This window comes from Felis catus, chromosome B4, assembly GCF_018350175.1.
Source record: "Felis catus isolate Fca126 chromosome B4, F.catus_Fca126_mat1.0, whole genome shotgun sequence".
NCBI classification, from domain to species: Eukaryota; Metazoa; Chordata; class Mammalia; order Carnivora; family Felidae; genus Felis; species Felis catus.
This window is the reverse complement of record NC_058374.1, coordinates 91,629,735-91,642,026: the sequence shown is the minus strand read 5'-3', so window position 1 is coordinate 91,642,026 and position 12,292 is coordinate 91,629,735. Positions and strand designations below refer to the sequence as shown.

Sequence of the window (12,292 nt, the reverse complement as noted above, 5' to 3'; positions counted from 1 at the left end):
TGATTAAAAAGGTGCCCCCGACCTTCTTGTCCTTTAGTAACCTGCTCTAGAGCCATCAGCCACTGATTTATTCAGTGTCTTTCCTCCACTTCTACTTTCAAGCAAAGTTTGAATCAAGAGTTGACTTTGAGTAGATCACATCAAGAGTTGATGTCCATTCTGTAATGGGCAGCTTTTCATAAAAGGCCCGTGATGCCTCCTAGAGGTTTAAAATAAACAGATGTTCTTAGAATATCTTAGAATGTATTCTTAAAAGCAAATGTGAGATGGTGCCACACTGCTGTGTGGCTGTGCTCGGCTTACTTCTCATGATAAACGTTGCCAGGATTCTGACTTGCTTTCCATTAGGAATTATTGCTTTCACCCTGATTGACTTTGGCAAGCTATTCTTAGATAATATCAAGTTTACTTCAGTCTGGAACTTTGGCCAATACAACTTTGGCTTCTAGATGATTGTTTACTTTTGTTTATGCTCAGTAAGGACACTCTTAATACTGGGAGAAGGAGCGGGAGACTGGGGAATGGATATGTAGAGGCTGGCCAGGTAGCCATCTGTAATGTGGTTTCAACCTTTTAGGATGTGCATAGCTAGACTATGTCAGCTCTAAATCAAGGAAACTGTTTTCAAATATAAATGAGAAAACAATTTCACCAAAGTTGTCTACTTTTGTAGTGCAAAGTGGTAAATTTCTAAAGAAATAGCTCCTTAAAATAGAACATTGAGTGCAAAAAACCCTAGAGTCTCCTGGGTAAATCTCTTATTGCCCTTTAAGAAAATCCAACACTGGATTCAACCCAAGACTTTAATTGGCTGGACTCTTGACAAACTGAAAACGGAAGAAAGCTTTTAGGCTTCCAAGATGCTATTCCTAAAACTAGTTGTTATGATCCATATCTCCTTGACTCAGCGCTCTGTACTCATACATATACAGTTTCAAAGATTTGGATTATAAAAGGAAATATATTTTTAGTTGGTTTTATAAAGAATCCAAATTTTCATGTATAGTAAGTTTGTTTTAATAGGTGCTGTATAAAACACATTGCCTGGTTATTAAATCAATACTGTGAGAAAAACACCCAAATACTCAAGTGGAAATGATGGGGCAAATAGAGACTTTTGTAGTGCAATGTTTACATTTTGTCTTGTGGTTTCTGATTATACTCAAAATTGCATCCGCATCGAGAAGAGTCAAAGATCCAGGATACTATATTATAAGCAAAAATGATGCTGTTGATTATATTGGTATCTGAAAGTTGGTACATTATATCTGTGGTTGGAAGAACATAAAGAATTGTGTGACAAATGGAATATAAACATGAAACAGCGTGATTTCCATTTTTTAAGTTAATTGCAGCTTACAACAGTGTTAATCTTTGCTTTTTGTCATTGCTTCTAAAGGCCTTGTTAGTTTTATGAAGAAATCATGAGTCATTTCAACCAGAAGTACATCCTAGAAAGGAATTGAGTTCCCCAATTTTGAAACACAAACCACTTAGTTGGGAGAATTAATGTTTTCAGATGATAAAGCCTACTTGCCGAATTAACTCCTTGTTATATTTAATAGTTTGCACTGTACAATACAGTTCTTTTTAATCGTCTAGTGATTTCCTATTACAACAACACCCACAACAAACTTACCTTACGGTATGGCCAGAAGTACCATTTGGGTCATCTAGCTTGACTCGATATGGTAGATAATTAATTTACATTATGTCCACTATGGCCATACATATCTTATTCTTGAAAATGTTTAAGACTGTCACTCAGACATCTCTTACTTTATACAAATGCCCCATGCAAATTAGGGAGAATTCTTCCTTTCTTTTTTAACCCTAACATTTGCCATCCTAGTTCATTACTCCTGTATTCCAAGCCAGATTAAATCCTTTTCTATATTTAAATAAAACCACTTTACTTAGAATTTCATAGATCCATCACCTCTATGATCTTGTCACCTAGTGTTTTGCTCATCTAGCTTCTTGCCTGTCACAGATATGCTGAGCTTTGGTCCTTCTGTCTTTTCAGTTGTTCTCTTTATGGTTCTGCAGGTTATTTTTATCTCTTTCTAAAAGAGGGCAGATCAGCCCATTGCAATATACGTCCTCTTTTGCCAAACCATCATTCCTTTCCTGTTCTCAGCCTAGCTTCTCTGGTCTTACTCTAAATGTCCATGTTCCCTCCATATATCTGGATGCCATTTTGCCCTTCCAAGAGGAACCCACTAATTTAGTGTGTCTTTATTTTCCTGCAATACTAATGCTCTGTCATCTGCTTATAATGCCCTGTCATCTGAAATATAACATTTCGTTTCATTTCCTTTGTTCTTCTACCTGAGTATTCTTAGTGCCCACTGAGCCATTTTATTCCTTCTTTGTCTTCCTCTTATTGATATTCACTGATACTTATTTATCAATGCATGTAGGTGACAGGCAAATAATTTGCATGCTGTATTGCATAGTTCTTACCATGTTATGCCTTCAGGTACACGACAGCTTGATCCTGACAGTCCTAAGAGGTAGATGAGAAAGTATCTCTCTCCCTCTTTTATAGGGGAGAAAACCAATGCTCAGTGCATTTTAAATGACTTGCCCCACAGCTAAGCCAAGGTTAACACTCCGATCTCCTGACTCTTTCTACCATACCATACCATATCACCTCTCTCTGGCAGAAGGATTGCAGTCCATTAAAAAATCTTCACTGCATTAGAAACTGGATGGAAATTAACCAAACGCTTCATTGTACCTTTGCAGATGAGAGCCCCTACACTAAATCCGCCAGCCAGACAAAGCCGCCTGATGGAGCGTTGGCTGTGAGGAGACAGAGCATCCCAGGTTAGACCAGACTGTTGGATTTTTCAGCTGTTTTACTTTTGAACCCTGTTATTTGGTGATCCTAAACAGTTCCAACTTGGTAATAAAAATCAATGATATTTCATAGGGTATAGACTGCATTCCACCCAACTTGTTCGAAGGATATTCATAAAAACTAGACTTTGGAAAAGCTTGCCAACTTGTGAGAAATCATCCGATGTGCAACTCCTTGGTAAAATGACTTGGAGTTATGTCAGCTCTCACTCATTTACTTACTCTCTTCTCTGTTTTCAGGGGGTGACTTTCACGGCAGCATCTATTTCTTTATTGAGACGTACAAGGCAGAACAAAGGGTTCAAAATTGCTGTGGCCGAACATACATATATTCTGAATAACAAATTACTCCTTTCTTCTTATCTCTTTGAACCTGGATTTACTTCCACTGGGCAACTCTTGTAAAATTCTGGGGCTTTGTCTCGTTAGGAAGCTGCGATTAGGATTCCTATGACACAATAAGTGATACCTGTTTTTTCAAAAAAACCATTTTGGACAAATATCTTCAAAGCCTTACCCCAACACTTCAATGTTTTTGAAGCTTTGAATTTGAGAATGACACAAAAGTTGTAAAAGAGGGAAAAAAATTCAAAATATTACTCAAAATTTATAAAGCTAGTTGATTTGTGAAAAACCTCTTATGGAAGTAACTATACTTAAAAGAAGGGTTAAAATCATTAATACACTTAGACATTTATAAAAATAATGCCTTTATATATTTTGGACAAGTGAATTGAGCACAGCTAAATCTTAGCTATGGGATTTTAGAGCATAGCATAGTAGTTTAACAATTCAGGAGAAATAAAGCAGTGTTTTCCAGTATTTCAGTTGAATGGTTTGGCAAATCTGTCGGTGAATAGGGGAATTTTTCCATTTGAATTAGAGCAATATGAGTCCAGTTGCTGAGCAACCCTGTTCATGATTATTATTTACTTTTATAAGAATGATATGTGGTTATTTTTATTCTTGCTGTGAAGGCTTAGATTCATTATGAAAGTACATGGCTTGTAGAGAGCCATATTGTGAACATGCTATATACATCCTTGTCTGGGTGTTTTGAAGATTCTAAAGTAATTTGACTTCTATAATTAGATGGCATCACCCAGTGCGGAGATTTCTTCTATTCCATCCCATAAGCCCATCATTCTTAGTGCTGATCACATTTAGAAAAACTACTGTAGTCAGCGATGGGCTGTGTTCTCTGCTTTCTCCTTGTCAGCAGTAAGGAAGTACCCAAAGTTTGAAGTTCAAGAATGCCAGTTATCCATCAATTCCTTCTTGGCTTGTCTACATTAGCTAGTATGCAATACTCTTCTCTTGGGAAGAGTGAAGGGACTTCCTAGTGTCCTTTCCCCTTTATGTGATATTAAACAAAAGCACTGACTATAATTATGTTTTCTTTTCATGGGTTCTCTAGTGTTACTAAATTATAACATGTTTGAGGGTCAAACTTTTCCCTAAAGTCATTAAGTAGTTTTTTAAGTTACGCGCTAGGTACAAAGAAGTCGTTCATCATAATCCTTAGCTCATGACATATAGTGATTCTTCATTACAGAACTTTTTCCTTTAGCCCTCCTTATATCAATTTAATTAGAATCAATTTAATTAGAATCACGAGCCTATTTTGTAGGCTTCATGGGTTATTTTCTTGGGGTTTCAACATGGACAGACACCTTTTTGTTGTTCTTTAATGAGGTAGCAGCCAGAAGGGTTGGGGATCCTGAAAATTTTCTTACTTAGAATAGCCCAAGAAGAAAGTCGTCACCACCCAGAGGGCTAAGAAACCAAAGTGGTTAATAGCTGATTATTACTTACTATTATCGCAAGGAGAAAATTAAGGAACTTCTTAGAAACTGTTTCCTGACTGACTTCTAATACTTGGAATTCTGAACCTGTACTTACTTGACTTTTCTGTCTTACTACTTACAAGAACCTATTCTTGTTCTGGGAGGGGGGGGGAGGGAAAGGTTGTGGGGGGCATCCTCCCTTGATCTTAGGCCAAGAGGTCACTTAAGGAGAGATCTAACCCAGCATCCAGAAGTCTTAACCAGTCACCTACTACGTTTACCACCTTTACCCCATTACCCCTACCCCATGAGAAAGAGATACACAGAGGAAGAGGCAGGGGGAAATGCATGGCCTTTATCCATTGCTGGAGCTTTAGCTGAAAAATCCTGAAATGTTCTCTGGGTGAACTCCATTGAACCACACGGAGCATAAGAGCAAAATGCAGGTTTACAGCCTTCGTTCCTTCCTCCTGTGCTCCCCTGCCAATCTTACTTTCCTCAAAGGTGTTTTACCACCTTGGTAGCAAGGAAAGATGTGTCTAGAGAAAAATGCAGCAAGGAACTGAAATGAGGCCTAAACAAGAGTGTGGCTAATCCAGCAGACCCCGGATCTTCTCAGCGCAAAGGTAACTCTTAGGGCAGACATAGCCTTAGCCCTAGGGCCATTTTGCTGCCCCGGGCACTATAAGCAAACACAAGGAAACTGGAACCTTCAAGGAGCTATGGCTTTCCTCACATCTACCCCCAGACTTCACTCTCAACCATCCAGTGATGGTGGTGATCACTCACGTGAGCACTTTCTCTGATAGAAGGGGTGAGAGGTAGTGGAGGAAAAGTGTAAGGTAGGGAGAGCCATCTTAAACTTCTCTATCCAACTTTTATGAAAGCTCCATTCTTTGAAACTTATCCTACAAATGTAGACCTGGGGCTTCCTGGAGTAAATATTTATATACGTATACATAGATGAGATTTCTTAACATGGGCTCCACTGTTTTCATGGCATAATAAAGAGTAATGTGTAATAAGTCTGTCCCAAAGAAATAGCCTTGAATGTTAACAGAAATATAATTTGCTTTTTATTCATATTAAGATCCCCCACCCTGTCTAATCTCAATATTACTGCAGCAATTATTTTATACTTCACAAGTCAAATATGTATCTTTTATGAAGTGACAGTTCTAGCTGTAAATCCTTTCATTCCTTTCCTTGTCCTCCATTTCTCTTCTAAAAAACAACAACAAAAAAAGAGGGAACGGATTAAACATCCTTTAGGAGCAATGTACACTTGCTTCGGATAAAGGGGAAATGCATTATTCATGTTATTTGGAAACTTGTCATTTTAGCCATCTCTCTTACGACACTAAATGTGTAGGAACAAAAAAGATTTTTTGGCCTTTCATGAGGCTTTTTAAAATTTTAATAATGATGACAGTAAAAAAATGACATGAGTGTCTACGACCCTGAAGTTTAAATTTAGATGAAAGATCTGTTAAGTCTATTAAGAAATATTAAGGAGGCATATCTTCAGACTCATTTCTGCCCATTTGTTTTTATCAAAGAGAAGATGATTTCCAAGTACAAAGATATTTTGAAGTAACAGGTTCTCTCACACATCTGTTTATTAAAAACAATCTGTTGATCTGTTCCCCTCAGTCTGACAGATTACTGGTAAAGTTTACCACCTGAAGGTTGTGTCCAAATTACCAAAGGAAATCTGTACTGATTCTTAGTTTAACACATTGTGCCATAATTTATGGTTTTACCCACTTAGAGATGAGGCATTTAATTATGTATGTCCAACATGAATGACGGAAAAAGATAGGATACTGCTATAGACCTCAAGGCTTAGAGTTAGTGTGTTATTTATTCGACATGCTTCCTCTTTCCAAGTAGGATAGCTTTCTTTTATTATGCTAGTCTTCACAAAGAGTCCTGGGCAATTCACAAATACAAGAAGCTGTCAAGCGTTTCACATCCATTGTATTTGCAAACTTGGTGCCCCGGGAAAATGATCTTAACTCTGTAGCCAGAATGAGCTACAAAAGTTTGTGTAAGATTTCTGTTTTTGCTCCTAGAATATAAAAAAGACACTTATCAACTTGGCCATAATGGAATGAAGTCTATATCAGTCATTCTTGCTTCTCACATTTGGGTGTTTGCTGGGGGAGTAAAAACACGGAGCTGAGTCTGAAATGTCCATTAGCCTCAGACGTATACACCCAAGCTGTTTAGAATACATCCAGGAAGGGTCAACACCTACTGGAAAATCAGTCTGGTAAATCATACAGGGCCATTGGCACCACGGAGAAGCTGTCAACCTTGAATTAAGAAGGAAAGGACAAGAATTTTAAAGGTTCTGCCCTCTCTGTTCAGCATTTCCCTGCCTTTGTTAACACACAATTTGACACTTCATTGGTCAAAATCTTCATTATGACAGCATATATAGTGTGACATTTACCCAGGAGTTTACAGCTATGACATTGCTCAGGTGTATGAAGGGCATTTACTCTGGTTGGGGCTGGTTCTCCTTTCTTCCTTTTGGTTCCACCCTTGAGTTCCTCCAAAAAAGTGGGCAAGTCTCACAGGTGGTAAACTAAAGTCAGCTGAATCAAGCACGTATGAGGCATCACACACAAAAAAGGCGCTGCACAACGTATCCATATATCAAATCATCACATTGTTCACTTAACTTGTCAATTACATCTCAATAAAGCTGGGAGGGGAGAGGTAAAGGACCATTATATTTCCAGTGTATTCTCATATGATTCAGAAAAGAAAAATTGATCTGTGTGTGTGTGTGTGTGTGTGTGTGTGTGTGTGTGTGAAGGAGTATTTCATAGTGGTCCTGCAACTCTTCTATAATTTTCAAATTATTTCAAAGATAAAAAGTCAAAAAAAAAAAAAAGAAGAAGAAGAAGAAGAAAAAGAAAGGAATGGTAGCCTGGTGCACTAATGCTGCCCAAAGACACTGAGTCAAACTCTGGCGTTAGTGAGCTAGTGACCCATGCGGGAAAATACTAAGACAAGCACCTTTGCTACTCAGTCAGGCTGTCCCTGTGTCCTCAAAACATCCAGCGGGGCCAAGGTAAGGACAAGGGGGCTTAGGTCCGGGGTGTGCCCTACCAGAGCCCCTCAGAGTCCACAGTAAGAACACAAAACAACAGGGTTTACTAGCATTCTAATTGTTGCATTTTTAAGAAATTAGCAGAACTATATCACGTCTTTAGAGGTAAATGGCTAAGGTGGTAAAGTCAAGAGTCTTGGGAGCTGCACATGTGTCTGAGATCCTGTCCACACCCCCACCTTTGTTTTGTCCATGGTACTGTATCTACCATTCTCTGAAATTAACTGCTCAATTTATTGTTTTTTCTGTTTTCTCAATCCCTCACTGAAACGTAAGCGACTGGAGGGCAGTTGCTGTATATGTCTTGTTCACCAGTGTGTGTCCACTGCATAGAGCTAACAACGCTAGGCAAGTGGTAGGTATCCAGTCAATACTTGTGGAATGAATGAGCAGGCAGAGATCAGCAGGCACGTTTTCTCTGTGCGGTCTGTTCCCTCGTGACTAATACGCTTCCTTTACAAAACGAGTGTAACAATCTCTGTTTACCATATATTTCCTGACTCCTTGAATATGCTGTTCAGGCGAGCCCTGAGGCTGCTCCAAATATGGCATTTCTAAGGAAATCGTCCGCTGCCCAAGACTAATGAATGGAATATAGGTCAGCTAGAAGCTAGAGAATTTTAAAGGCCAGAGGTCTCCCTCCAGCCTTATGTGTTTCTGTCTGAGCAGACAGTATCTGTGCAGTTCTGGAACACTGAAAGTTTGAGCAGAATTTAACAATACAAGTGGCAAGATGAGAATGATTCGTTCAAGTGTTCTGCTGTAGCAAAAAGGCTAAAACTGACGTGAAAATAGCCAGAGTCTATAAATAGAGTGGTGCAAGGCAGAACTTATTACTTAATATGGCAGGTACACATTAAATATTTCCCCCAGAGAACCGATCCACTTGGCCATGTGGCTGGTTGTACATACTGACTTCTCAAATAACCCTGGGCAAAGCCAGCCAGCCTGATTTGTGTTCTCAATGCTGCCACCTTCATTAGCAATTCAAAAAATGGCAGTCTATTACGTTTGAACTCCTCTCACACCTTAGTAAACACGGATGAAATATAATGAAGTGGTACATATGCAGCAAACAATTTTTAAATAATAATTCTCCCAGCGTGCAATTTAGGGGGAAATCATTTGTCGCGAGTTAGTACTGTGCCTCGATACTTCCCGAGTCCCCCTGTGCTATAGGAGTGGTGGCATTTAGTCAATGTCACGCCCTGGGTACACACAGTAAGCTCACGAGTGACCGCGTGACCGTGATGGCCAGCACAGCCTCCCAGGGTCTGAAGAACATTTTACAAAGAGGCTCAAGGACATGTGTGCGGGAACTGGGAGGAGCAAGTCTTTTCCCTCTACCCCTTTTGCAGCGAAGAAAAATTAATTCTCCCAGTTTCCAAGTTAGGAAGGCCTTCAATCAGGGTTTTTAAATTAAATGACTTTAGAGAATTAAGCTGGGTGAAAGTTGTATTGATTGATTGGTGCTAGGAAAAGCCAAGAACCGTCTTACACAATTTACTGTAGAATAGGGCAGTTGGGCCCATCAATACTCCTTTCTTATGGTTCAGGCTTACCTGACTTAGAATAGCTTCCCAAATTTCTGCCGCTCCCATGTTCCCCTCATGATGTTTATTATATATCTGTGTTCTACCTGTACTATAATTCATGTGCTTTTCAGTAAATTTAAATTGATTTTTTTTTCTTAGCCTTATCCAAACCTTTGTTATCTGTGCCTTGAAATACTAATGGTATTTTTCTAACATAAATTTTTTAAATGTCTAGTTCTGAAATGGTTTTAAAGGCATCTGTGTCCTCTCAAATACACCCGTTAATGTTTACATATACCATCCTTGGAGAAGCACCAGCTTGGAATGAGAGTCTCCTCAGAAGAAATGACTCCAAGAACCCCAGTGCTGTGTACTTTGTTGGTAGATTGATAAGTAGTCGGAGATTCAATGTGCAGAAACAGGTCATCTGAATGGGAGTGGAAGGCATTTGGGGCTTTTGCTATATAAAGTGAGAAGAAATACTGAAAGAGAAAGATGGGGTTGAACAGTATTAATCCAAAGTGTAGGGAAAGATAGGAATGAAATGATCATAAGAGTAACCTAATCTAGAAAGATAAAGTGAGGGGAACTATAGATAATTATAAGAATACTAGTTGCCGTTCACTTCATGCTATGCTTCAAGTATTAGACTAACCATGTTGATAAATATTGGTTTTTTTCTTCCTCCCAGTTTACTTCAGGAAGTAAGTTTTATTTATTCCTCTCTAACAGACGAGCAAACTTAAGTTTAGAAAGCTAAAAAGACTTGCCCAGCATCACAGGGTCTGGAAAATAGTGGAACTTGGGTAAAGCCTAAATAAAAATCAAGTTCAACCAGTGTCCTGAGCAGTGTGTAAAAGGAGAAGGTGGTGGATCGGACACCTGGGTGGCTCAGTTGGTTCAGCATCTGACTCTCAATTTCGGCTCAGGTCATGATCTCACAGTTTGTAAGTTTTGAGCCCCGCGTTGGGCTCCGTGCTACAGCACAAAGCTTGCTTGGGATTCTTTCTCTCCCTCTCTCTGCCTCTCTCTCTCTCAAAATAAATAAATATTTTTTTTAAAAAAGAGAAGGTGATGGAGAAAGCCCATAATGAGTATGAGTTATAAAGACTTTGACTTCTGCAGGCCAACTGAGTCTCTGCTCAGAGTATCCAGAAAACGTAAGGTGTCCATCTCAGTCGTGACTGGCTGGCACCCTTCATTAGATGGAGGTCAGTGAGTAAAGGCTGAAGTCATGGGGATCATACCATTATTTCTCTAAGTAACAAAGGGCCAGGAGAAACTGAGAAAGAAAACTGGCGGTGCCTTCAAGCTGTGCTATAATTTCTTCTATACACTTGTGGTTTTCAGGGCTTCCAATTCAAAGGAAAAAATCAAAATTGGCCAAGAAGTCTTTAATATAATTGTTCTTAAACTGGCAACTCCATTACTCTATAACTTCGTGTTTCCCTTTTAAGACTTTGGAACAACACTGAATAAATGGAAGCAATCACTTTAATCTGTAGCAGAGCATATAACCTCGCAAAGAGGTTTCTAAAATCAGTACATATATATCCCCCATTATCAGATTAAATGCTTAAAGACTGACTCCAAGCAATGTGCTCCCTCTCTCTCTATAGATAGATAGATAGATAGATACACACACACACACACACACACACACACACACACACTTTAAATTCTTTTAAAATTAGACATTCTTACACATTCCTAAAGCCTATTACTGAATTAGATGTTAAACTGATGTTATAAGATTTCTCCTTCATAATTTTGGGGGGAAATACTTTATAACACCTGTCAAATCTCTTTTTTGTTAGGAGTTTGATTGTACCTCTGGTGCTTTCCTGTTTTCTGCATAGGATGTAAACTGTTGGCACATGCTTTTTACCCTTACATACTTGCATACTTGCATTGCTTTTTTGGTTTTCTCCAGCTAAGCTTTTATTTGCTGGCTAAATCCATTATAATTAAAGTGATCTCTCATTTCTTTATTTTGAGTTTTTATCAAAACGGACCCTTATACAGTCATTCAACATTTAATCATTCAACAACTTGTTGGGCACCTACTATGTGCCTATTACTGTTGCTGGTGCTAGGAATATCCTATAAGCCTCTGTCCTCCTGGAGTTGGCTTCCTGGTGGAAAAGACATATATTCAACAAACTGCCTAACATAAGGTCACACAATGCTAAGTACAATAAAGTGAAATAAACTCGTATAAGGAGTAGAGAGTGGTGGGGGCAAAAAGATATGGGCTGTGCATTTGAAAGGCAAGTCAAAGACGTCCTCCTGGAGGCAGTAACATTTGAGGGAGCCTAAAATGAGGAGCAAACCACATAATGGTTTGGAGGAAGTAGACTGTAGACCAAAAAAATAGCAAGTGCAAAGGCCCTGAGGTCAAAACTGGTTTGGCTAGTTAAAGAAACTGTAAGAAATGAGGTCAGGGGTGCCTGGCTGGCTTAGATGGTAGACCATGAAACTCTTGAATTCAGGGTTGTAGATTCGAGCCCCACATTGGGTGTAGAGATTACTTAAAAATAAAATCTTCTAGGGGCGCCTAGGTGGTGCAGTCGGTTAAGCGTCCGACTTCAGCCAGGTCACGATCTCGCGGTCCGTGAGTTCGAGCCCCGCGTCAGGCTCTGGGCTGATGGCTCAGAGCCTGGAGCCTGTTTCCGATTCTGTGTCTCCCTCTCTCTCTGCCCCTCCCCGGTTAATGCTCTGTCTCTCTCTGTCCCAAAAATAAATAAACGTTGGGGAAAAAAAATTAAAAAAAATAAAATAAAATAAAAAATAAAATCTTCTTTAAAATAAAGAACGAAATGAAGTTGGAGAGAGAGAGACAAAAGTAGGTTCTGTAGAGCTTGTAGCCAAGGTAGGAGTTTGGAACTTATCCTTAGTGTGACAGGAAGCCATGGCAGGGGCTGAACAGTTGAGGTACAATATAATATTCTTTAGAAAATCTCTCTGGCTTCTATATGGAA

General features: G+C 39.1%; 1 protein-coding gene across 17 annotated transcripts in view; it reads left to right on the top strand.

The window, feature by feature from the left end:
• GRIP1 (glutamate receptor interacting protein 1) overlaps window positions 1-12,292 on the top strand; it is a 695,200-nt gene that overhangs the window by 498,603 nt on the left and 184,305 nt on the right. For 16 of the 17 annotated variants that reach the window (XM_045062041.1, XM_045062046.1, XM_045062044.1 and 13 more), the window contains exon 2: window positions 2,752-2,832. The exons of the other annotated variant lie outside the window; for it this stretch is intronic. In XM_045062041.1, coding sequence (XP_044917976.1) covers window positions 2,752-2,832 — 81 coding nt within the window. The remainder of the gene's footprint in view (window positions 1-2,751; window positions 2,833-12,292) is intronic. 17 annotated transcript variants of the gene reach the window in all.